Here is a 25211-nt window from a genome sequence, read left to right on the forward strand (position 1 = left end):
AATATCAACAAAACACATTTTTAATTAGAGCCCTATAACTATCTCTCTGATAATGCTAATAATTTCCTGGGATTTTTAATCTCTGAACTGATTTCATTCAAGGTGTGCTGGCAGCGTGATGTGGCTAAGCAGAATCAGAATGCTGTTCTTGTGATTGTTTTTCCTTGTGAGATCCATCTCAGGAGACTCGTTTTTGCCTCTGTGTCACGACTTCTGAGAAATCTCTGTAGGCAAAAGATGCGCTAATTCAATACATCCTGTGATTGCCCTTCCTCCACAGCCAGATTAATTTACTGTTAGTTGAGATTCCCACAGCATACCTTGTGCCACTGTGAAGCCTGGCATTTACCCATGTAAACAAGAAATAAAGGGAGGCTTTACATGTCTCATTTGGAATAATGATGCAGACTCTACTGCCTGGTACTCACTCCATGTCTCGGAGGTGTGGGGGTTGTACTTCTATATTGTTTCTTGTAGCTCAGATTTTTTATAACAGAGTAATTTTTTTTTCGACCTGAGCTACAGTGTTTTAAACGACGAGCAGCGCTCTGATAATGGAATCTGGGGGTTTTCACTGAAGCCTGTAGTTCCCATGCAGGTGCTGGATACAAAGTTAGTTTTTGCAGTACAGTCTAGTGGGTTAGGCCTTATTTCCAGAGTGATTCTGCTGCATATCTGAGATTTAATATGTTGTTGGCAACCTCAGCAGAGAACACCAAAAATGTATTAGGTGTGGAGACTATTAGTGGCAGTCACGGAGGCAAGATGTGGCCCTTTAGGGCTGTAAGAAATTAGCACTCTCCTCCTCTCCTCCTGTCTTTTCCAGCTCTTCTGAGACAATCTGTGCCTAGATATAGCCATTTATTGCGGGGTTTTTTTTCAGGATTAACATTTTTGGTGGGCTCACCATTAAAATAGAGAGAAAACGCTTGGAGTGGGCATAGCAATGAATTTTTAGATTCCAAGCTCTCCCAAACGGTCATTATCTTGCCTTCTATTTAAAGACGAGTAAATTAAATTGCGAGAGATGGTGCAACTGGTTTTGCAGATCTTATTTAATTTGGCTTAGCAGTTAGCATTTTCCATCTGCGCAACATAATCATTAACTTTTTTGTTTCTTCATTGTCACTGTACAGACTGCTTTTTACGGGTGATCTCTGCCCTTTCTTACTGTTAGATTTTTTTATTTCTTTAAAGGAGTGTGTCTTTATTGATTTTTCTTTTGGGATGCAGTATATATAAAATTATTCATCCCACTAAATGTGCTTGCAAGGAAACCTCTGTGATTCATGGTCTTTGATCCTGCTGTGGGTGTTTAACTTTACTACTGTGCATAGTCCCGCTGGGGAGAATCTTAATTTAAGAAATACTATTATAAAATAACGTGAGGTCTTTAGCACGTGTCTAATGCCGGATTATGAGGAGCATCTCCCTATAAAACCAAGCGTGTAAATTAACTGGGCTGTAGAGAAGATGAGAAAACAGATAAATCATCCCCCGCCACCCCAAGGCTGGAAAGGTTCTCGTCTCATCCACGGCCAGTTTGCACGGTACTCATCCCTCTGTTTCGTGAACGCGCAAGGGTCTCGTGTCCTAAAAAGTGGATTTTTTTCCAGAGAGATTTAGTTTTCCGGTCAGCATTGCCAAGCCGGACTGAGCACGAAGGTCGTTTTCTTCAGAAAGGCGGCCCCAGAGGCTCTGAGGTGAGGTGCGGGTACGGGCAGGGAAGGGGCCGCCCTGCCCGCCCAAACCCCTCACGGCCGCGGGCCCTCGGGGGCTTCCCCCTCCGGAGGGACGGACACCTGCCCGGGGGCGGCTGCCTGTGCTGGGCCTCGGCCCTTTCCTGGAGCCCCCGGGTGGGCCCCGGCCGTGCCCACCGCCGTGCCTCCCTCACCCCTCCGCCCGTCCTTCCCGCCTCCCGCTCCCCTCTCACGGCTTCCCGCCGCCTCATCCCTCAGCGTCCCTTGTCCCCTCCCCGCCTCCCGGCCCGCCCCCCGCCCCAAGCCCCGGCCGGGGAGATGGCGCTCAGCCCCCCCGAGCGCCTCAGCGACGAGCGGGAGGCGGCGGGAGGCCGGGGCCGGCGGCGACGGGGCGGGCAAGCGACCGAGCCGGCTGGGCTACCGCTCCACTCGCCCTGGACCTTTTGGTTGGACAAGTGAGTGGGACCGGGGGGGGGGGGCGGTGGGTAACAGCCCTGCGGGACGCGGGGACCCGGGTGGGGCGAGGCGGGGAGCTTAAAGAGGGACACCCCCCCCCCCCAAAAAAAAAAAATCCGTCTGAGGGAGGGAAGCATCTCTGCTCCTCACAGCCGGGGGGTCAACCTGGCCCCCCCCGGGGGGGGTCAGCGGTCTCTGGGAGTTCGTCCGTGAAGTGGGTTTCGGAAACGCTTTCGGTTTTGTAGCTCCTCACGGTGATTGAGGCAACGTCGGTGGTGGGTTAAACTCTAAATTTAGGCATGACGCTCGCAAGCCCCAGAAATAGAAGGCGAAAGGTTAGGCTTCGCTGCTGCCGTGTTTGTGGGCGGCGGGCCGGCCCCCCCTCCCCCCCCGTGCCCCACAGCGACCCAGTCCCACCGGTCACCCGTGGCCGTGGCGTGTCGAGTTCGATAGTCAAGGTTTGACTCCTGCGGATGATCGGTTCTTAAAACCCGCAGCCGTCTGTTTTGAAGGATTAGCTAAAATTTATTAACCGAAGCGTTCCTGTTGCGGTTGATGGGCTTGGAGTTTTGAGTTTTGGTCTCTAATGGTCTTGGAAAGCTGCTGCAAAGGGAGCTCCCCCCCCCCGGTGCATACAACTAAGCATAGGGAAAATGTGCCAAAGTCGAAACGGAAATAGAAAGTTTAAAACCAGAACTTGATATCCTTTTTTTTCCTAGTGTGTATTTTCTTGCTGGCATCTTGTTTTTAATCTTCTACATCTCCCTTTTCTCAATTTTCTGTTGTATTTCTCCCCTCTCCCCCGCACTCCAGAAGGAAAGTTCTCTCCTTTATAAGCCTTTCTGCCGCTGAACATACTGCCTCATGCTACTGGTAAAATTCTGTTGGTGGGGTTTGGGGTTTTTTGTTTTTTTGGTAGCTTTTCAAGTCATGACAGTCAAACAGCAAGAAACTGTTGAAAGCACACAAATATTATGAGGTCCTGCAAATCAGATCTTATGGAAAAAAAAAACCAAACCCACCACAAATTATTTCTGGTTAATCCTTTTGAACTCATGACATAGTTATGGTTCAGTTCAGGATCTGAGTTGTGTTTTCCGTTTGTTTTTTAAAAAGCACCATTTGGACTGCTGTTTAAGCAAGCTACCATCCAGATCTGTTTGTTTACACAAGCCATGTGGAGATAAGCATGTCTATCTTTTATGATCAACATCAGAAGTTAAAATCCATTTCAAGTTCCTGAGTTGTATCATCATTTTTTTTCTTAAGTCTTGGTTCCACTGTGGGCTCTTAAAATTCAGTTATTCTATTGATTTCCCCCCCCCCCTCTTTCTGATCACATATAAGTGCATTTAATTAGGTAGTATTGTTGTTCCTTAACTTGTAAAATCAAGAGTCTATATATAAGGGAAAAAAAAAAAAGAGTGGGACCTTATATATTGTGTGTTTTGTTTACCAGCAACAATGATAGAGTAATGGCAGGGAACAAGAATGGCGGCAAACAAGGCATGCTTCATACATTTAAAAACCATTTAAGGCATTAAAAAGCACACAAGAGATTAAACCATGAACTTAATTTACTGCAGTGTGTGAAGGTTCATGTCTCTGTAGAGAGTCCTGCAGAAGTGGCTGTGACGTTTATTGGTACACCCATGCAGATTTGATAGAGGGATCATTGCTTAGGCTTGTATAGGCTGGACTTTCCATAGAAGATAACTGTGGGCATTTTTTTTAACTTACTTTAGTAAGACCTAGTGTGAAGCAGTGATGTTTCCTCATGAGATGGTATTGATTTTTGACTGCTACTACATTTTACCCTGCTTGGACTGAAAAGCAGGAAGAAGTGATGCTTAAGGATAAATAGATGTTGAGATGGGTATGTAGTTATCTTTTTCTACTAAATTACTGTGAGAGAGATCTATGACATACATTTTAACATCTTCAAAATGTATCTTTTCAGTAAGTCACACTGTTAAAGTAAATGTCCATCGTCTAAGCGGTACTTTCTATCGCAACTAGTGATATGCTACCAAGTGATTTCCCTGGCGTTCATGACCTTGCTTTTATCGTAGTGTCACTCGATACATCTCCTGCTTTAGAAGTAAATACCTTTATTTTATCTACATCAGCACTCGTTTCTGTGAATGGCTTGGCACAGGCTTAACATCAGGAGGCTGGGATCCTGTGACCAGGTTCTGGTTCATTGCCATTATCTTACACGTCTCACGGGGCATCTGCGTTTCCTGTAAGTGCTAAGCCTTTCTTGGTATGTGTGTCTGAAATAGTAACCATCTGATACTGCTCTCTTGTATCTTACGCCATGTATGCTTTAGGAAAGTGAGCATGATGGAAGCTTTTGGGAGAATATTATTCACCAGTTTGACAAATAAGATCCCATCTATGATCTTCAAATGCTCGCAGGTCAGCAGTTTCACAGAAGGTGGCAGAGAAGCTGTCGGGTGTTTTTCTCAAGAGAAATGAGATTTCCTTTTTAACTGTTAGGATGTTTTAAGGTTATGTGCTAGAAGTTTTGAAACCAGGAGTTCAGAACTGCAGTTTCATTTGTGCATGTTGCAGGTTTCCAAGTTCATACCTACATGTCTCATTCATAGCACTTTTGCATGAAGCCATGTTATGGGGCATGGGGAATTTCAGCAAGTCTTGCAGATGCCTTCGGTGCCACCTTGGGAAGCTGATTCTTGCTGGTGGCTCTTCACACTGGTGTCTCTCTTGGTGAGGCTCTGGATTGGTGCAGGGTCTGGCTCATAGTGGCCTCTGGCTTTGAAATGAAAGATAGCCTTTCTAGTTTTTGGTACACTGTGTAGTCTTTCCATTTTCTACACCAAAGTGCTGATATGCATCACTGAATATAATAAATTAAAAACAAGGTTTACAAATCTGGTCATTATATTCGGGTTGTGTAGCACATTAGCCACGGGGCTTGCACAAAGGAAGTCAAGTGAGGTGACCATCAAAGGCTGGGATGTCCTGGATAACAAGCCATGTTAGGCACTTGAAGCCATCCCTGAATGGGATTTGGGGTTGTGGATCTGGGTGTGATCTTTGTGTAAATATAAAGCTGTGAAGCTGATTATACGTTTTGGTGTACATGTGGCCATGATACAAATATCCTACTCTGTAAACCTTGCAAATCATGACTATTGTTTAGTCTGGGTATTGTATGCCATCTTATGTTTAACACTACACCAAGTAAGCCTTTCCCTACCAAAATAACAGAGGGAACATACTAGTACTAGTAGCTGTCTGATTTTTTTCAGCCTCACAACGAGATGCCGGGGGTTTTGTCAGTGGTAACAGTTTTTGGTCCAATGTGTGTGTGTGTACACGTAATAATGAAGATGTTGCGTGTCCTTGCAAAAAGACAACTTTTGAAGATCAAACTGCATCTGAGCTGCCAGTGTTGCTGACAGACAACAGAAAGGAAACTATCAGTACCCTTCTATACAAATCAGTGCTACCAGAAATTGAACACACATCACACAAAAGCATAGTACAGAAGTCTCGTTTCTAGACAAACCTCGTGAAAGATGCGCTTGCTTCCATGGAAGTCTGAGAGTGCAGCAGGGGAGATCACGTTGCAGGATCATGGCCTGCCTGCCTTGTCTTCTTGCCTGACTTCTAACAGTGCTTTTTAGATAATTTCATTTCTATTGCAAGAACAGTTTAACTCTTCTGTATCTTTGTGAGGGGAAGAATATGCTTATCAACATTGTAAAATATAATGCAATGTTATTGGTCTACTCCAGGAAAGTAACAATATTCTTGCATAAACATATTATCCTTATGTGCTGATTTTTCTCTCTTCATGTTATACTGATGAGTTCTATATAAATGAAGTTTAGTAGATAAATTCTGATAACTGAACCATTTTCATAATAATTGTGAATCTTTATAACTAAACACATCAGATATTTGTAACTAAACTTAATAATTTCCCTTCTTCCCTATAGCAAAATCTTATTTATCTAGGATCATCTATTTCATCTATAAAAGCTTATGAGTAGGTGGCTTACAAAGAAAAATGATGGTTAATATTATAAGAACGTTCAACCCGGTAAATGCATTTTGACAGGCTTTGATGGCTTGAAATCAGTCTTTGTATTCAGAATGGATTACCAGATTTATTTAGTTGCCACAGCGTGTTTTTGAGTTTATGCTTTGTAAGTAAATATTTTGCTTATTTATATCAAAAGCAGTTGCAGCTGAGTACTTACAGGGGTATTTTCAAAAGTGCTTGGCAGCTTTTAAAGCTCCCGCTAAAGCCATGATGAGATTCCCACTGGGAAACAAAGGCCAGTGTGAGCACATATGAAAAAACTTCTATCCTTAATTCTTTGCAGGGAAACAGAAGAGCTACAGTTCAGCATCAGACATTAACATAAGCACAACCACCTGGAGGTTTATTCATGGATAAAACAATGGAATTTATCTTTCTATCCTTTGTTCTTTATTCATGCTGGAATAATGAAGGAGTAGTGAAGCAAGCTGGCATTAGGATTCAGTTTGTGTAGGTTATTCCTGTTTCCATGTTCCACTTCTGACATCCATGCGGTTTACCATGAGATGCTGTACAGTGGTCTGGCCTGATTAGGTAACTCTGTTATTCCTGATATTGCACTAAAATTTCCCCCGTAAAGATTCTAAGATGCAGAAAAGCAGCATTACAGGGCACAGAACAGGCAGACCAGGAGAACTGTCGAATATTTTACGTGCAGGCTCTCCACGGGGAACCCAGATGTGTGTTTGGAGGTGGTGTGGTGACAGACCAACTATCTCCATCCCCAGAAGAGCTGTCGGTGCCTGGCTGGTGGTGTGACCCATGTCCCCTCCTGTTGGGGTGCTCGTGGGGATTTGCAGGGCCTGTGGAGTTCCTTGGAGACAAGTTGTTCACCATGGCGATAATTGGCAGTTCAGTATGGCATATCAGATAATTTTACTGTTGATGACAGTAAAATTATCCAACAGGGAGGAATCCTGTAATGGCTTCATTTCAACGGTTCACATTTGAAGGGTTCTCGTTTTGTAGTAGCATGTGTATTGAGGTATTTAGCAACATACACAACCATCTTACTACTCCTAGCTTATAGTGTAAGTGTTTGCTGGAAGAGTTATGGAAGTAGGAGTTTCTACAGATCCCTTCACTTGGAAGTCATCTGCCATTTCTGCTAACTTAATTTAAACTTATTCTGTGTACTCAGTTAAAAAAAAGCAAAACAACAAAAAACCAACAAAACCGCAGTTTCACAGGTTTCAAGGCACAAAACTCCCTCAGTTGTCATCTGTGCTGATCTGCTGAGTTTATGGGTAGCTATCACAGAAACACTGGGGTTCAGATTTGTCAGCAGTGTAATTTTGTAGGAAATTCTGGGCTTTTGCCTTCTGTCTGTGATTAAAAAACCATCTCTGCCTTACTCTCATTCATTAAACTAAATTTGTGCAGGTGTAACTTCTGCAGCAAATGACCTTGAACTTTTAAATTGTTGCCTGTCATCATTTGCAGTCCTTTCAATAGGTTTTGGTTTGGGGTTTTATGGTTTGGGGTTTTTTTTTGTTTATTTGTTAATGAAAAGTTTGGGGCTTCATGCTCATACCCATAAATCACTGACACTTTCCAGAGCTGTGTGAAAGGCTGAAATAATGCCATGTAATCTGGTGGGCATGGAGCACTTGCCAGGCAGGTTACTAGAAATAAATGGTCACTCACCTTAACTGTTAAAACAGACAATTTGCTGGTCGGTTGGTGTTTTCTGCCAGCTGATCACATAGTTTCTCAGGAAAATGTTATTTGCAACTATTAAAATGAACCATTTTATAACCTCGGAGTGGAATATTCTGTCTTATCTGTCTTAGCTGCTCTTTGAAATGGTATTGAATTTGCTAAATGGCTACCATGATTATCTAGATAACCTTTGAAGGCTATAGTTAGAGAATAGATTTTAATCTTTTATTTGAGCAGACCTTACTATCGAAGCAGTGTGGCAGTATCAGTCTGAGTATAGAGAACGATGATACTATATGTTGTACAGCAAAGTTAACCCTATATGCATTGATGACTACTAAGTTAGCAAACTGGCAGCAGTAGTGCCTAAGTAATTTCTTGGGGCAGTGGTGTGGGACAGCAAGAGGCAGAGTTCTCTCAGGTTTTGCCTGTTTGTGTTCTGTTACATGTGAAACAAAGTGTTAGCAGAGAAGTGCTACTTCTGTCAGCAATAGGGTAAAAACAAGGGGTAGTTTGTTGCAAAGCCACTGCTCCCTACTGACAAACACAGTTAAATCACCTGATAAGTCTTAAAGTCTGTTTTAACTCACTACATTTTTTGTGTGTGCATTCAAAAGCCATCTGACTAACTCTGTTTCTGTTAACTATTGTGAATTTCTCTTTTTTCTCTTTCATGCTGAGCATAGAGTGTAAGGGGAAAAAAAAAAAAAACCAAAACCCACAAACCAAAAAACCCCTAAGCCTTACTATGATAATTCCTTTTAAGCAAGTTGTTTGTTGTTGTTTTCAAGTTATCAGTTTTTCCATGGGAGTTTTCATAGTTCATGAGCCACAGGACTAGAACCTGTACCTGCATCATAGCAATTTCTTGGTAGGGAGGGTGGTGGTGGTGGTGTTTTTATAACCTCTAGTTAAAGTTATTTTTGAGGTTTGGACATGTAACACTGTTTTCTCATCAGTTCCACCGTTGCAATGTACTCTTATGTCTACTGATTAACAAGCAAATAGTAAAGTAGATTTTAGTTTGTCTGTTCTATACTGAAAAAGTTGGGAGGGATTTGGCTGCTGGTTTTGTATGTATTTTTGAAGTAACTTATTTTGAAAGGCACCTTCAAAAAAAGGCCTTGCAGCTGCTATTAAAGTTTTGAAGATGTGATGCTGTTTCAGTAGTTTTGCATATTAAACTTTTTCCTTTACATGAATATCTGGGGTTTGCCCCAGAGTGTGAATTATATCTGTAAGAACTGAGAGTTACTTTAGTGTTTTCCTGGACATATTTCTTGCTGATCAGATGTACCAGGGCAAACAGCCACATTGATGGGAGGGTTATTGAGGTCTTATTTGCCTTTATCTTTTCTTCAGCAGGTACCTGGGCAACAACTGTTTGGGGTTTTTTTTCCCCTCTGTTTCCATAAATCTGTTCTGTTGCTTCTGTTTCCAAATGTAGTCATTTTACACATTTTTGTTTCCTCTTCTGAGATGCAATGGGAGGTTGATTTGTCTTTGATCTTCGTTTTTCTTTAGAAATCCTATTTCAGCTTGGGGGCGGGGGGGGGTGGTGTTTCCAGTTCTAACAAATTGAATGTGCCTTAGCAATTTTGACCTCATTCCCCCCAAATTGTGCCTGTGGGGGCATGTGCTGGGAATGGTAAGATGGGTGTTAGGATGCGCTGTTAGCAGGGTGAGGGGAGCCAGTGGTGCCTGGGGATGTGGATGCACCGTCCCATGCCGCATGCACTGATGAATATTATAGAATCATTTAGGTTGAAAAAGACCTTTAAGTCGACGGGGTGCTGTGTGCGCCTCAAGGGAGCAGCTCTGGGTGGAAACTGGGAGTGGAAAACTGGAAACTGGTGGAAACTAAGTGTGAGGGTGAGCTCGAGGAGCTAAACTGTGCCCCTTGTCCACCATCGCAACCCTGAGGTCTGGTGAAGAAACTCAACCCGAGGACCTCTTGGCTGTATGGGAAGTGCTGGCAGTAGCCACGGCTTGGAGAAATAAATGCAGAACAGCCCCTGAAATTTTGGGGGTTTCCCGCCCGAAAGTTTGGGGTATTCCTGCCCGCCTCGGCTGCTGTGGCTCCCCGCAGCAGGGGAGGGAGCTCTCCGCTGGGGCTTGGGCTCCTCATCAGCCCCCACGCGTGTCCCATCCACTCGGGGATATCGAGGAGCTTGTCCTTATCGCGGGGGTGACCGGGCGGTGCTGCGGGAGGGCGGGGCGAGGGAAGGGACACGCCCCGCCCGCGCCCCGCCCCTTCCCCGCCCCGCCCGCCGGCCGCGCGCGCGCCCCTGCCACCTAGTGGCCTCTGCTGCGGGTGGCGGCTGCCGGAATAATCACGGCTCGATAATTACCGCAACGCCGTGGATGAGCTTCGGTTTTAGAAGTATGAAACGCCGGGAAAACCTTAAAAGGCTCGAAGGGGGTTCTGGGGTGTGTTAAACGCGGTGAAGCGGCAGCCCGGGACAACGGTGGGGTCTAATTTTTGGTGCTGGGCAGCAGAATGTGGGGTGGCCAGTGGGAGGAGCACTGTTAGGCTTGGTTTAAAGCTCCTAATTCCCCTGTTTAATCTTAATTTTTACGGAATACCGGGTGAATCTTAATTTTTACAGAATACCGGGTGAATCTTAATTTTTACAAAATACCGGGTGAATCTTAATTTATTCAAAAGTATAAAAGCACTTGAATTCCTATCTTTAAATGGTTCCTGATAATTGGAGTTGGAGTTTATTATGCAGCTTTGAGTATTTAAACTTCACACTCATATGATTCACTTTCCTCATCCATCTCCCTTCTCCCTGCTTGATAAAATAAATATTTTAATTGATCTCCATTTTGTTTTCAAGGTCGCTTCCTGGTACAACAGCAGCTGAATGTGCATCAAATTTGAAGAAGATTTATACAGTACAAACAGTACAGGTAAGGCGCATAGCTTTGCTATGGGAGTTGCCACACATTTTTAATGTAACTTCACACCTTAGGTTTCATTTTTCCTCATACAGACAAGTCACACATGTGGCTTTGTGTACCTGTGGTATGAAACGTGTTATTGGTTGTGTGTGGTATTGCTTGGTCATTGTTTGAATTTCATTTGGCTTTCCAGACCAGGAAAGGAGGAAGCATATTGGCTTGATCAGGCAAGCCCCTGCTTCTTAACCTTGTCTGAGTTTGCACTTGTGCCTCCATTGGATTGTTATACTTGATGTATTTTAAATATTTTTCCTACCTTTTCTCCATTTTTTTTTAAGTACAGAAAATCATTACACAAGAAGAAAAAAACCCCACATGCTGTAACTTTTAGTCTTCCTCTCCTTGAGCATGAATTTAAAAAAAAAAAAAATCTAGCAAACTGACTTGAATTAAACTACTTTTAAATCGTGCAACACTTGCAGCAATGAGAAATTCTGTGTGTGTCTCTATCATCTGCCAGTGCCGAGCAGCAGGCATCTCTTGCAAGTAAAATTGCATTTCTGCTTCAATGTTTTAGCGTAAAATGTAGTAAATTGGTATTTGTCTCACCTTAATGCTAAGTTGTCCCTAGTTCACTAAATCTCTGAAATTCTAAGGTAGTGCCAAAACTGTCTCTTTGAAGGAGCCCAGCCACAGCTATCTATTGAAGTTTTAAACAAGGCTTTCTCATTAACATCTGCACAACTTGTTATATTGCATGAGATTTTTTTCTTCCTAGCTAACAGGCATAAGAAAGGAATTGGATTTTGGAGTTTTCTGGAGACGGGGTTATCAGTGGAAGTACTTTGGCATAAAGCATGGAAGTGTCATGCAGACCCCTGGTTCCCTCTCACTTCTCCATGTCAGCAGAATGTTCCCATCAGTCATGTAATGAAGTGATGCTCTGAACTTAAAGCTGACAACAGAAGTGGGTTTATTTCAAAATGGGCTGCAATGGCTCCTGTGGACAAGTGGACAGCTTAAGACCATGAAGTAGTGTATGCAGTATCCGGTGTTATCCATTTTCCCACTCTGAATCCTGCCTTCTTTATTAAAATGATTAGGCTTTATTGTCTGAAAAACCTGAGGATTTCTTCTCATCAGGTTGGGGTTGAAAATACAAAAACTGCCTTCAGTTCCTCTGGGAAGACTCATGATCTGGATGAGGTTATCAGAAGCTAGCAGTGTGGTCCGTGGTGTGTCTTACTGTGCTATCATATGAATAATATGATCTTCCTTGGGGAAGCAAAACGAAAATCTTCATTGACTTAATCACTGTCCTTCATGGGCAGTAGCTATTTAATGAGCAATGCCAGTCTGCAGCGCCTGAAGGCTGTTTGAAAACCAAACCTTCCAAACTGAGTCCCTGGTTCAGGACAAAGGAACTCTCAAATCTTTCCACAGTCATCTGCTGGCATAGCTCTGCTCCTTCTACTTCTGATGGTAGCTTTAGGGTTTGGGCACACAACCAGGTAAGAGTAAGATGAAAGTTGAAATGGGCTGTTTCACACCAATTTTTTATATTTTTAATAGCCTTCCATCTCTTCTCATGACTGGGTAGGGGTCATGGCTGGTAGGTAGAATTGTCAAGGGCCACAAAATTTTATCACGTGATGTTGCAATCTTTGTTTCTGAAGTTGTGCTCTTAGATAATACTTAATGAGTTGTACTAATGCTTAATATTGCATCATTGCAACGTAAGTCTTTAAAAATCCTTTCTTATTCCCAACTGTTGGATAAAGAAGAAAGGGGATTGGGATCTTTTCATTCATCCCTCCCTGTTGCTCTTGGCACCCACTGCTTTTGGGTGCCTTTTATCTACCCCAAACATGTATGACAGCTTCTGCAGAAATGCTGGGAAGTAATCCTGATGGTTCCTGGTAACTTGGATCTTCTAATTTCTCCCCCGTTCCTGTATTAACATGTGCATCTCAAGTTCTTTGCATCTGGTTGAAACTTCTCACTGTGATCTAGACAAAGTAGTTGTATTGCTAGTTAGGCATTTAATTCAACAGAATTATTATTTGTGGTGTTTTTGTAACTCAAGGTAATCACGAAGTTTTAGGCTAGTCTTAAGTGAAATAAGGTGAATATTTGATAGAAGTATATATTTTTAATATGCTAAGAAAGTTTTATGGACTGCTTTGTTCTGACATATTTAGTGTAACTGATTTTGATGATTTTTTTTCTCTCTGTTCCTAAGGACTTTGATTCTAAAGTAACCCACAGTTCAGCTGCTTCCCTTTTTTCTACCTCCACCTTATGCAGAATTGGCATCTAAAAAAAAAGTAGAAGTGAAATTGCAACGTGTTCTTTTCAAGGCATTTTATTATGATGTAGAAGGTGTCAGTTCTCTAAGGAGCAGGATATCTAATTGTTCTAGAGAAAACGAATAAGGAAGTAAATCTCCATGAAACTTACTCTCTTGCGTTACTGCAACTAGTATTTTTTTCTCTTTAAGGATTTCTGGAGTGTCTACAACAACATTCCTCCTGTGACAAATTTGCCTCTGAGATGTAGTTACCATTTAATGCGGGGAGAAAGACGGCCACTTTGGTATGTGTGTTATCATCAGGCATTTCTGGAAATGGGCAGTGAAAAAACCTGCAGTGGTGGAAGGTGATGTTTCTGTTGCCTGCAAATGCCTGAACTTAAGACACCTATGAAAGAAATATCCTAAGGATCTTGTTAAGCTTAAAAGTGACTTATGCTAAGGAGTCTTTATTAAAATCAGACTGTAATTTAATTGTCCACCTCTGAACGTAAATGTAAGAAAAATTAACTTATGAAATAGAAATCAAGAAAATAAAATATGACTCTGAATTTCAATTCAAGAATACGCAGAATATGTTACTTGTATTTGAATTATTTTTAACTTGCAATTTTTTTTCTTTCCACTGAAGCTCGTGTAATAATGATGAAAATGACTGATGGTCCTTAACTGTTCTTCACCTGTGCAAAAGTATGCTTCATATGCATATAAATGCACATATAGCTTGGATTAAAACTAATTTAAGGCATTATGAAATGATTCACTGCAGCAAATTCCTACTTGATTGTAGGATGGTAATGGAATAAAGTATAAATCATTGAGGTTTTCCTTTCAGAAACTGAGTTTTGCATACCTTCTTCCTGGTGCAGTTCTGTCACATGTGAATTAGAGAGCCTAAGCACTTTCTGAAGAGTTTGGATCTTTTTGGCATTGTTTGCATAGATTGTGATTGAATTAGAGTTCTTCAACTTGATCATATTAAGTCTAAGTGGGTGGTGGCTTACTACAGATTTCTGTCCCAATCTACTGAACAAGTCATTAATTTTCTCAAGTGAAATGCATCTGAAGTTCTACATTACTTTTCTAAAAGTACTGTTTTTTAGGAAGAAAAACAAATCCTGATGTAAGAATTGAGGACTGCAGATTTTTGAGGATGTCCTTCTAAAGTTTTCCCCCTCTGTTCCCCAGTGTTTGTCTGGATTGGTGGGAGACCATTGACCCTGCAGAATCTATAGGTCTCATACTGGGCTTCGATATTCCAAAGATGAATTTTAGGTTATTCCTTAAACTTTGCTATTACAGAGTTTTAACAAGAACCTAGAACCTTAATTTAAAATAAACTTGAAGCTCACAGGTTTGTACACCATGCCTTTGTCATTACGAAGCAGTTTAATGGTTATGTCTGCCCTGACCCTGGGCAGCTTCAGCCTTTCTTTTAATAAGAGCAATTAATTTCTAGCTGTCACAAAACTGAAATGAAGTGCACTCGTATTCTTTGGTTAAACTGGATAAACGCGAGTGTGATAAGCTGCTTGTGAAAATATGCCAGAGTTTTTCCAAAATAAAAAGTTACCATAGTAAAACATAAAATTGCTTTGTGGCTTGTTCCCATATAGTGTGCAGCCACTTCAAAGATGGTCTGTAGTCAGGGAAAATGTGAGTGTTTTCCAACACACAAAACTTAGGAAAGGGATTAGTTGTTGAGATGCATTTTATATGAACAATGAAAGAATTATCTCTGATGTCAGAAGTCATAGCCTGAGTCATGCTACCTGGAGTTAGTAATTGCATTTCAGAAGGGATTTTTCTGGGAAAGTTAAACCCCAAACATAAGGTTATCTAGATTTGGATATGAATGTTTATTTTCACTGATCTATTTCCCATAACCAGGGAAGAGGAAAGCAATGCCAAAGGAGGTATATGGAAAATGAAGGTCTCTAAAGAAAGTACGGTATGTTATATTGACTTTTTTCTTAGACCTTGTTTAGGAAGGGGGTTTCTTTAAACTCCATCTGATAAAGCTGTTGTAAAGCTTTTTAATTCTGAAGTCACCCAACACAACAACCAAACACTATTTTAATGTCTATAAACCTTTATTTTAAGACAATGAGCAAAAGTTTCTTTTCCAATAATTCCATGCTTTTGGTAACATTTGTCAATGTATTATCAAGCAAATGAAAGCTGTAGTGTTATACTCCATTTCCATTTGGAAATACGGTATTTTAGAATCACCTTTGTTCTCAAGACTCTTTGCTTACAGGTATGCAAAGAAAGATATAAAAAACCTTTCCTGATAATATTATATGTTAAATTATAGCCAGAACCTGAGTAATGCTCTTCAAAAGTCCACACACAGAGTCCAGCACAACTTTCAGAGTTTCACTGAAATGCTCCTAAACATTCTGTCAGACTCAGTAGGACTACTTCTGCTTGGCACTGCTTGTTTGCACCTATGTATGGCTGTGACTTTCTGTAGCCAAATGTGGACCAAGGCATTATTTCCACCAATAACTAATCCCATCTCACGGCTTGTTCCCACTTGAAGGCGGAAGATCTTGCTCATTCTCTCCTGATCCCGCTTGCATGGGCTCTGGGGCTCACTGGACTGTTTTGTGAGCCAGCTTAATGCACTCTGTCAGAAAAAGTCTCCTATTTTATTTTATTTTTAATTTGAGTGTATGGCCAGGAGAGGTTTTTTGATGGGGTATAGGGGGTAAAGGAGGAAAAGACGAGTAGGATCATCCCCTTTGGCAACAGTGAGTTGTCAGATCACCTTGTGTACATCTTGTGAAACTGTAGTGTTGCTCAGTCCCTGCCCCCCCCCCCCCCTTTTTTTTTTTTTATTTTAAAATGTGAAAGATAAAATCCGGTCAGGCATGTTGTTGTTCTAGCCCTGCTGAAATAACTGGGTTTCTCTTTGTGCCCCTAATCAAATGCACGTGAGTAACTTCTCCTGTGAACTGTCACGGTGAGGAGATTTGACCTCTTCACATGTGGTGTTTATGTGTGTAAGTATGTTCTGGATCAGGTCTCTCAACTCAAAAAGTGAAGTGTCAGAAAAATGTGACAGCCTTGCAGAAGGCATTAAATGCTGAAAGATGTTACTTGAAATTTCAGCCAAAAGATAATTGATTTTTGCCTGTGGGCTTTTTCCCCATATGTGAATTGCAGCTTTCCTCCCCTGCAGTCCCAAGGGATCACAAAAGACTAAAATTTTCTTTTTCCTCTTATAATCCAAGGTGTGAAGATTGTCAGAAGTGACAAGTGGTTTGGGGAGCCTGCATTACTGGGTGGTGAATTTAGGGACCTCAGAGGCTGAATGATAGCCCCTTTTTGAAAGGAAGGTACTTTTTGATCTCTCAAGCTATGTACCACATGTCCTAGGTCACTTCTGAAAGGTTTAATTGAAAGTGAACTTCAGTCAGCTTTTAGTGCCTCTGTAAATAGCATAAATAATACCTTTATGCCTGTTTCTCACTTTTTGGCTTCATTCTTCATCATGTGCACACAGTGTCTCCTTGGCTAAGGTAAACCATCTTGTGCAGACCTAATGCAAAAAGATTATATGCTATAGCAGCTCTTGCTGAGGGTGTTGAGGGAGGAAAATGTAGGTTTTTCTAAAGATATCTGTCTTTCAAGTGGTATGAAAAACTGACTGACAAAATACTGACACTTAAGTGTTGTTGCATGTGTACGGTGACACTTCTGTATGCCAATTTTTAATATGAAAACTAATACTTTTTAGATCCTCATAAGCCTGATCCTGCAACTGCTTACTACTGGATGAAGTGCTTCCTACCCTTGAGACCGTTAGGACAACTCACAGTAGTGAGCACTGCGCCTGGTAATGAGAGTGTGCGTGGTCAGTCCCATCATTCATCTCTGAGCTGTTCCACTGGCAGGCGAAAGGCACTGTGTCAGAGGCTGTCACGCTGACGTCTTCAGCCTGCCTCGGGAGCATCAGATGGTCCTTCCCATAACACAGCTTTATATGATGCATTGGATTAGATGATAGTGAGTCACACCAGATCCTTCATATTCTAGAAGACGGCTTAGGAGTACTCACAAACAGCCATTAAAGGAGTTTATTAGTTTGCCATCTTTGTGGCTGCTTGCTTTTTGTTTTAACCTGGTGCATTTGATATGTTGGGGTTTTTAATAGTACTAAAACTCAAGCTAACTTCATATAGCAGAAAAGACATTCCTTAAAAGTATTGTAGAATCACAGAATGGTTTGGGTTGGAAGGGACCTTAAAGATCACCTAGTCCAACCCCCCTGTAATGGGCAGGTACACCTTCCACTAGAGCAGGTTGCTCGGAGCCCCATCCAACCTGACCTTGAATGTTTCCAGGGATGGGGCATTTACTACCTCTCTGGGCAACCTGGGCCAGGGTTTCACCACCCACATCGTAAAAAATATCTGCCTTATATCTCATCTGAATCTACCCTCTTTCAGTTTAAAATCGTTACCCTTGTCCTATCAAGTAGTATATGAAAAAGTCATTATGGCGATATAGACAAATATTCATGTTGACATCTTCTTTCAATAAATAAATAAAATATTCTGTCCCTGTAAACCCACACCTTGGAGCATTATCTTGGTCCAGATGCATTCGAAGTTTTGTATGGGCTTTGGCTTAGGTGATAACTGCTGTCAAAAGCAAGTAACAGTGTAATTAGTCTAAGAGCCAAAGAAAAGTGGCAGATCGCTTTCCCCTGTTTTACTTTTGTAGTGAGCATTTGAATTTGTTGAAAGATGGACTTATTTCACAGTCAAGGCAAATCAGAGATGATGTTTAAATATAAATCAGTTTAGTTTAGCGGTAGGGTTTTCAGGTACTTTTCTTGAAGTGGTTAGTAATTCTTTTCTGTAGAAACAAATGGTCATAAGTGGAGCCTTATGGTCTTTTATCATGGGAAATTCTTGGGAGAATACAACTTTCATGCTTTACATTAACTCGTGCATTTGGGATGAGTTGTGGACACAGCTATAGTGAAGGTAAACTTACTGTTAAATATGTAAAATATTTATTGGAACAATTCTGTGTAATAGTATGTATTGCTCCAACTGTGAGGAAATTAATTATATAACATAGTGTGTACTTACAATAAATATTCTTTTTTGTCTAGATAACCTCAGAAAGAGAATGCATTCAAAACTGAGCTAGCAAACCTAACTTTTAAATTAAAAAATAATAACGCAAATGTAACTTTTTTTTCACCCTCCTTAGGCTGCAGTTTGGAAAGAGCTACTGTTAGCAACTATTGGAGAGCAATTTACAGACTGTTGTGCAGCAGGTAACTTAAAATGATTGAGGCCAGCATGACAAATTGAGTTTGAATGCAGAACATGGAAACACTGCTAAAAATGGGATACAGGGATGGAAATCTTATTCACACCTGTTGCCATTAAGAGGACAAGGTATTCTGACTGCCTCAGCACAAGACTCAAGCTCAACAGCTTGCATCCCTGGGAAGCCAGCAGGTTTTCTAGTTATTAAATATCTATCTGCTAGCTAGCATGTAAATAAGAAATATTAATTCTACAGTGTCAGGACTCTGGAACACCAATTGATACTTCCGTACTAGATTGTTTGTACTATCACTGTTGGAGGCAAGTAAATTAGATAGGTGCCCCTGTTAGCCCTGCTGGTCGCTTTTGTTCTCCTAACATGTTTAGGAGTTGTCAGGGCAGCACTAGTGCAGACCTGAAGCAGAGGGAAGCTGTGTGGTTTGCCTGTGGTGACATTAAAAGCCCATAGCAGGGCTGTAATGCAAACCTGGCTCTCCTGAATCCCAGGTTAGCACTCTACCCAGAGGCAATATTTTCATTATCACTTAAAAGTACTGCTTAGGTCAAAGGGGTCTTTAGTGTAATTGAATTTTCATAAATATTCTTAAAATACCTTGCCGGTTTACTGGAAAACAGGCATTAATCATCCAGAAGCTCACATGTGATTTTGCTCAGAGGTAACAATTTAACGATGTTGCTTTCAGAATAAGTATCTTCTCTAGGCTTGCAAGGTTGCACATTTCATTCGGAGGTGGAGCCTGGGAAGGGACTGTGAGTGCTAGCTGGCTTAAGATAGAGCATCAAATCATGAAAAGGGAGTACAAGTCCGTGACCATTTAATTTGTTAAGGTTTGGTTACAGAACCGTTTCTTGCTTCTGGGTGAAGCAAATGATGAACTTAATCATCCGTTGGCCTGGAGGGAAGGAGTTCTGGAAGCTGAACTAACTTTTCAGTTCAAATGACATTTCTCCATCATTTCTCTTGACCATATTTACTTCTTTTCTAAGCACGAGTATCTGATTAAACTAGCTGTTGTAGTGATGGTGAATATCCTGTTAGGACTGTTCCTTCACTGCTCTATCATTCCAGAGAAAAGAATTGAGTTTCTCGGGTTCACAGAACAGGTCAGCAAAAACCTTTCCAGGAGTTTCTCTTGCACCTAGCTAATGTGGTAGAGCAGGCATATTGCAGTAGGCTGCTGCTGGTATATTCACCTTGGTAGCTTTGGTTTTTTCTACAAAAGTTTTGTTGAAGGAGTTTCTCAAACAGTATATTTCTCTCATTGCCTTCCCAACATTCAGAATTGGAAGATACAGAATACAAGCCTCAAATCCTCAAGCTGTGAGAGATGTTTCTGACAGTTGCTTTTCAAAATCCTTAATATGCATAATTGAGTTGGTGTCAAGAAGGGAGTGTTCCTGCCCTTTATATACTGATAGGGTGGTCTCAGGGTCAGATTAAGCAAATATGTGATATTCTGCTGCCTACAGAGGTAGTTTTTCCCCTTGGCTGTGTGCTCTTGACACCACCTTTGCATTATCATTACTGACCCCTTCCTTGGGATGCACGATGCAGCTGCATCTTGGAGGTTACTGCTGGAGGCAGCCACTGCTCCGAGCTGCAGCATGGCCTTAAGCTGAGCTCTCCATGAAGCTGCATCCTGAGAATTTCACACCAAAAAGGGCTTCTTCAGTGAAGCACAGAGTTACCAACACTAGCAGCAGCAGCCTGACTGGTGCTTTTTTCTTCTCCCCCCCACCCCCCTTCCTGTTCCTGTTCCTGCCTTGACAAAACATAAAGGAAAAAGAGAACAAAGTCTGGAGAAGATGGTGTCTGTTATCCACCTGGTACTGTTCCTTCCTGGGGTTTTAGTTGTTTCGCCCTCACTCCCCATTTTTGCTTATAGACATTACTGTAGGTGAATTATCTTTAGTAGTTTATATTGCTAACCTTACCGAAGGGAGTCTTGTGATTCTCTTTTAATCAAGGATAAGAGTGCTAATAGCAAAGCCAAATAATCTTATGGCACTTTATTAAAACCCCTAGGAGTAATATTTCCAACAGTTTCTATAAATACAGTGTTTGTTTCTTTTTGGTAACTATTTTGTCTGGTTTGGACATTAGTATTCTCCTCACTGGAGATTGCTCTTTTTCATTTCTTCAGTTTGTTCAGCTTTTGGGCACTGTTTCATAATACATAAGTATCAAATTAGACATGTCTCACTTTTAAAGTATTCGTTCCTTAATGATGCTTCCTCTTCTGTGCAGATGATGAAGTAATAGGGGTTAGCGTCAGTGTTCGTGACCGTGAAGATGTTGTGCAAGTCTGGAACGTGAATGCCTCTTTAGCAAGTGAAGCAAAAGTTTTAGAAAAGATACGTAAACTTCTGCCACACACATCTTTTAAAGCTATCTTTTATAAATGTAAGTATTTTGTACTGTTAATTTCCACCTTCATTAGAGAAACAAGACGCTGGTAGGGTATTTCCATGGGAATATCCTGCCTGATTCATCATTAACCATTTAGAAACATAGTATCTCTCATTGCATTAAAATTCTGTCCCTTCAATGTAGAAGTTAGCTATAATTCAAAATATGAGGTATTTTTAGTTTAATTGTAGAATATATTTGGTTCCATGTTTGATATGCCTGATTCATAAAATAAGTGAGACAAATCTCTTGATAACTCTCAAGACTACATGCTGTTCAATTTAAGCGTTTGTTTAGAGGAACCATTTACAATCAGGATTTTAAGGGATCTCTTACTTTAGGCTCTCTATAAATGTATTATCAGAATAGTATATTCCCAAAGATCACTTGTTGGCATGTTGTGTCGTCTTTAACTGCTTTATACATTGTTGTCTTCTCTTTTTTAATCTTTTCAACTCATTGACAGAGTTTACATGTTCTTTTATTCTTTTTTCCTTCTCTCTTCCGTAGCACACAGAGAGCATCGTGCTTTTGAAGGCTGATGTGGAAAACATTAAGTGCAGTCTGTGCCAAATGCATTTGTTCTTATTCGGTGGTGTGAGGTGGTCTGGACAAGGAGAAGGATGGTGGAAGCCCTGCAGAAGCACTACACGCAGAGGCCCTTTTGAGTTTCTAACATTTCAAACTGGGAAAATGAGGAAAAACAGTTGCCTTGACTGCTAAACATGCAATTCATTACTTCTGGACTGGTTGGGTTTTTTAGATTTTTTTTCACTGTTTCTTTTAAAAGATATTTTGGCCACTTTTTTTTTTTTTTTCAATCAGATGATACTTGTTCCTATTTCATTAAAGTAGCAGGCTTTCATTTATTCTGTACTGTACTTAGTTAAATGTAAATGTGCACAGAGATGGTATGCTGCTTTTCCTAGATGTGCTGTGTGTAGAGGAATACTGGCTTGGTGAAATGTGTTTTCAATTTTCATTTTAAAACATTCCTATCATGTTAAGATTTACTCACTGGTTTTGTCCCAAGAGAGAAAGGAATTGCACTGCATTTATTCTAATATTCAATATAATCTGGTCTTGCACTGACAATGGCGCACATACTGTAAAAGTAAAGTGTTCACTAAATGAGCAACTAAAGAGAACACATTTATATTGGGACTAACCCTCTGTGGGATGATGTTAACGAGTGTTTTAATTGTAGTGATTTCAGAAGAGCCCTTGTTCAGACTAGAATGAGACATCTTTCAGTAGGAAACCCTACAAATTCCACACCTCTCTTATTTAAGAGGGAATGGGGTTTTTTAAATGTTTTTATATTGTATGCTTTCTTATGATGTTTTTCTGTACATTCATGAAAAAGTGTCATGAATCATTTCTAATGCATTAGACTAACTGGATTAATCTCTCACAGTTCTGTGAGTATTTTAGGCCCATGGCTGCAGCCACAAAGGTCAGTATCAGAATTGCTGTTGACTTCAGCGCAAGGGAAGAGAACCCATCGTATGTAGTTTCAAGCCATCACGACTTCCTCCGCGACCTTTTTAAAAAAAAAAAGGATTTTTTGTTGCAGCATAAATATGAATATAAACAGTGTTAATCTTTAAATGTTTGTTGATATTAAGTATTGGAGGTGTTGGTTTGTTTTAGTATACTACCAAAGACTGATGTAGTTCCTTTTACAAGAAGAAGCTGCAAGGTGGAGATGAATGTATGCTCCACTGAGCATTACTTCATTGTTAAGAGGTTTTTGTTTGGCAACTGTTCGAGTTGCACTGATTTCCACATCTTTAGTATATTAGGAGGCAGCCATTAAAATCAAATAAATTTAAAAATAAGAATCATACATTTTGAGGGTTTTTTACAACTTTATCTGTATTTATGAATTAAAACTGTGCAGTTAATGAGCATTATTAATAAAACAAATTTTCTAAAATGCAAATGTCTTGCTTCTGTAACTGCTTTTGAGATTAAATGGTACCAGTCCTGCTTTTTTAAACTTGTGTATTTTTTAGTAAAATTTATTCTCTTAGAAGCTGTTTTGCTCATAGATTAAAAATATTTTTAAATTGATTTTTTGGTGTGTTATTAAATCAGAAAGGAGTGCTGAAGTTTATCAGTCTTGTATGTATTCAGTGAATATTTAAGGTATTTTTGAGTTGCAGTTAGATTGAGGCTTCAAAGTAAAAAGCATAGAGGCTATTACCAGTTTAATTATATGATTATATAATTATATGATTTTTTTCAATTCACACTGCAGTGTGAGATGCAGGGATATCTAACCTCCTTGAGAAATAAGGGAACATAGGAAGGTGCTTTCCCTGCAAGGTGAAATGAACTCGTTGCTGTGGCCCTCGCTTTTATCTGCAATGAGTGGGGTTCCCCTTTTTCCAGGGAATGGGCAGAGGGAGGCCTGGGGACACCAGCTACCTGTGAAGTGCTAGCGGATATTTGCAGGTGTGGTGTGTCCAAACAGCCTCCAGGCCTGTGTGATGGAGTCAAAAAGTGACCTTGGAGAAGTGAGGGGTAGAAAACTTTGAGAAAAATGTTTTCAACAGCTTGATGAGCAAGATTTCTCACTTGAAATACTTTCCTGTCTTTGGAGGAAATGTGAGTGGAATACTAATGGCGAATTAATCACATACCTCACCCTCTGCTTACTTTTACTTTTGGAAACAAGCCAGAGCTTCTTACCTCTCCTCCAGGTTCGCTTTGAGCACGGATGTTGACTTCAGTAGAGTTGGATCTGCTGGCAGAAGCGGCCGATCGGGTGATGTCACTGGAATTTGCTAATGTAAGGTATTACTTTATTCATCCTATTGAAGGAAATTATTTTTATGTAGTTGCCTTGCATGCCACTTTAATATGAAGACCTCTCTGCTTGAACATTGGATAGAGATTGAGAGAGACTTTATCCTAGCCATAGGTTAGAGTAGCTGCATGTCGACTACCAAAGTCCATGCTATGAACTGTTGTCAATTTTTCATTGTTCTAAATCGCTAGTTTATAAAATTAGGGATTCTTTTTCTGTATGGCTTAATTCTGATGATAATTGTTATTATTACTTAGAAGCTGGGCTGATGGATATCTTCTGACTAAAATTCAGTGTATTGTATGCCACAATCCAAGATTGGGCTTGAATCAAAATGGGTAATGCAAGTTTACAGGAACATGACAAATTGCATATCGGAATTTTGCAACCATTAACTGAAAGATTTTGTAGAATTTCTGAACCGTCCTTTCATCCCTACTGATCTCCATAGCACAGATTTATTTATACCAAATTATGTTGAACAGTTAATTTTTTTAGTCTTTTAAATATTTATTATTTTCACCTGGAGATCTGCTTTATTGAACTTGATTAAATGAACCCCCCACTGCTTCAAAATAATCTAAATTGTTTAAATGGATATCAAAGAAGAGCCTACAGCTTTCTATCAAAATGAATTTGTGCTGGCATTTCAACATGAAATTAAAACATTTAACTTCCATGGTTACAGACAGCAAAGAAATTCCTGATTGCTGCATTAGCTGAATTAAAGAAACCTGTTTCCCTCTTGGGATGGTAACGAGCCCTGGCTGATACCTGCCCACACTGGGACAGTGTCCTTGGGCTTTATCTGGTGTCTGTTGGCGCGGGACCTCACACCGAAGCCGTTCACGTAGCTGGAGCACTTGTCTCCTTTATCCAGGCTGGTTTTATGAATTTTGTAGGAATTTCGTATCCTTGATACACCTGTCCTGCCACCCGGGTCTGCTGGGTGCAGAATTACTGTCGCGTGGGGATTGTCCTCTGTCCTGGGAAGCCGGGTGAGATGAGAGGTAGGGGGAGAGCTCTGGCTGGCTTTAGAAATGTTTGTAGCACCTTATAGAAGGTGTTTGCCGTGTCTTGCCGGGAAAAGCTTTGGTGCTACGTGGTGGTAAGTGGAGGATGATGGAGAGCTGGCCGAAGGAGAGCTGATGGCCTCTTACATGGGCACAAGCATGGACTGTGCGGAGGGAGGGATGCAGCACGGGGATGCAGCACAGGGATGCAGCAGGAGTACCAGCCCTGGTGGAAGAGGAGATGCTGGCCGGGCTGTGGCTGAAGCTGCCGGGGCAAATGGAGACAGGAGGGACAGCTGAGAAATGGTAAGAGGAATGAATAGCTTTTTACTCCTGGGTATTACACTTGTGCTGGTTTGCACCTTCCCGGGGCTGAAGACAGCCGCTGGCAGCAGGCGGGGGCCAAGCTCTGATTGTTCCCCCCTACTTTGGGGGCATCTCTAATAGCTCTCTGTGGCTCCCCAGGCTGCGACACAACTGCTGCTGGAGGGATTAGCTGGGAATTTCACTTAACGGGGATGAAGGGCTGTCTTCTGGGGCTGGC

The 25211-nt window shown here is 41.1% G+C and overlaps 1 protein-coding gene across 1 annotated transcript; it reads left to right on the plus strand.

Annotated features, from left to right (window-relative positions):
- The first annotated feature begins 1951 nt into the window (after positions 1–1951).
- EIF4E3 (eukaryotic translation initiation factor 4E family member 3) lies at positions 1952–22915 on the plus strand. Its single transcript, XM_075053611.1, has 7 exons — positions 1952–2155; positions 10740–10812; positions 13304–13398; positions 15005–15065; positions 18347–18413; positions 20678–20833; positions 21350–22915. The coding sequence occupies exons 1-7, from the start codon at positions 2019–2021 to the stop codon at positions 21379–21381; spliced, it is 621 nt and encodes a 206-aa protein (XP_074909712.1). The 5' UTR covers positions 1952–2018; the 3' UTR covers positions 21382–22915.
- The last annotated feature ends 2296 nt before the right edge of the window (positions 22916–25211 follow it).

Source organism: Buteo buteo, chromosome 21, assembly GCF_964188355.1.
Source record: "Buteo buteo chromosome 21, bButBut1.hap1.1, whole genome shotgun sequence".
In the NCBI taxonomy this organism is placed as follows: Eukaryota; Metazoa; Chordata; class Aves; order Accipitriformes; family Accipitridae; genus Buteo; species Buteo buteo.

Bases quoted from the DNA above. Each gene is read 5' to 3' on its own strand.
- EIF4E3 (XM_075053611.1), top strand. From the start codon at position 2,019: ATGGCGCTCAGCCCCCCCGAGCGCCTCAGCGACGAGCGGGAGGCGGCG. The intron at 2,156-10,739 runs GTGAGTGGGACC...TTTGTTTTCAAG, and splicing joins TGGACCTTTTGGTTGGACAA to GTCGCTTCCTGGTACAACAG. The intron at 10,813-13,303 runs GTAAGGCGCATA...TTTCTCTTTAAG, and splicing joins ATACAGTACAAACAGTACAG to GATTTCTGGAGTGTCTACAA.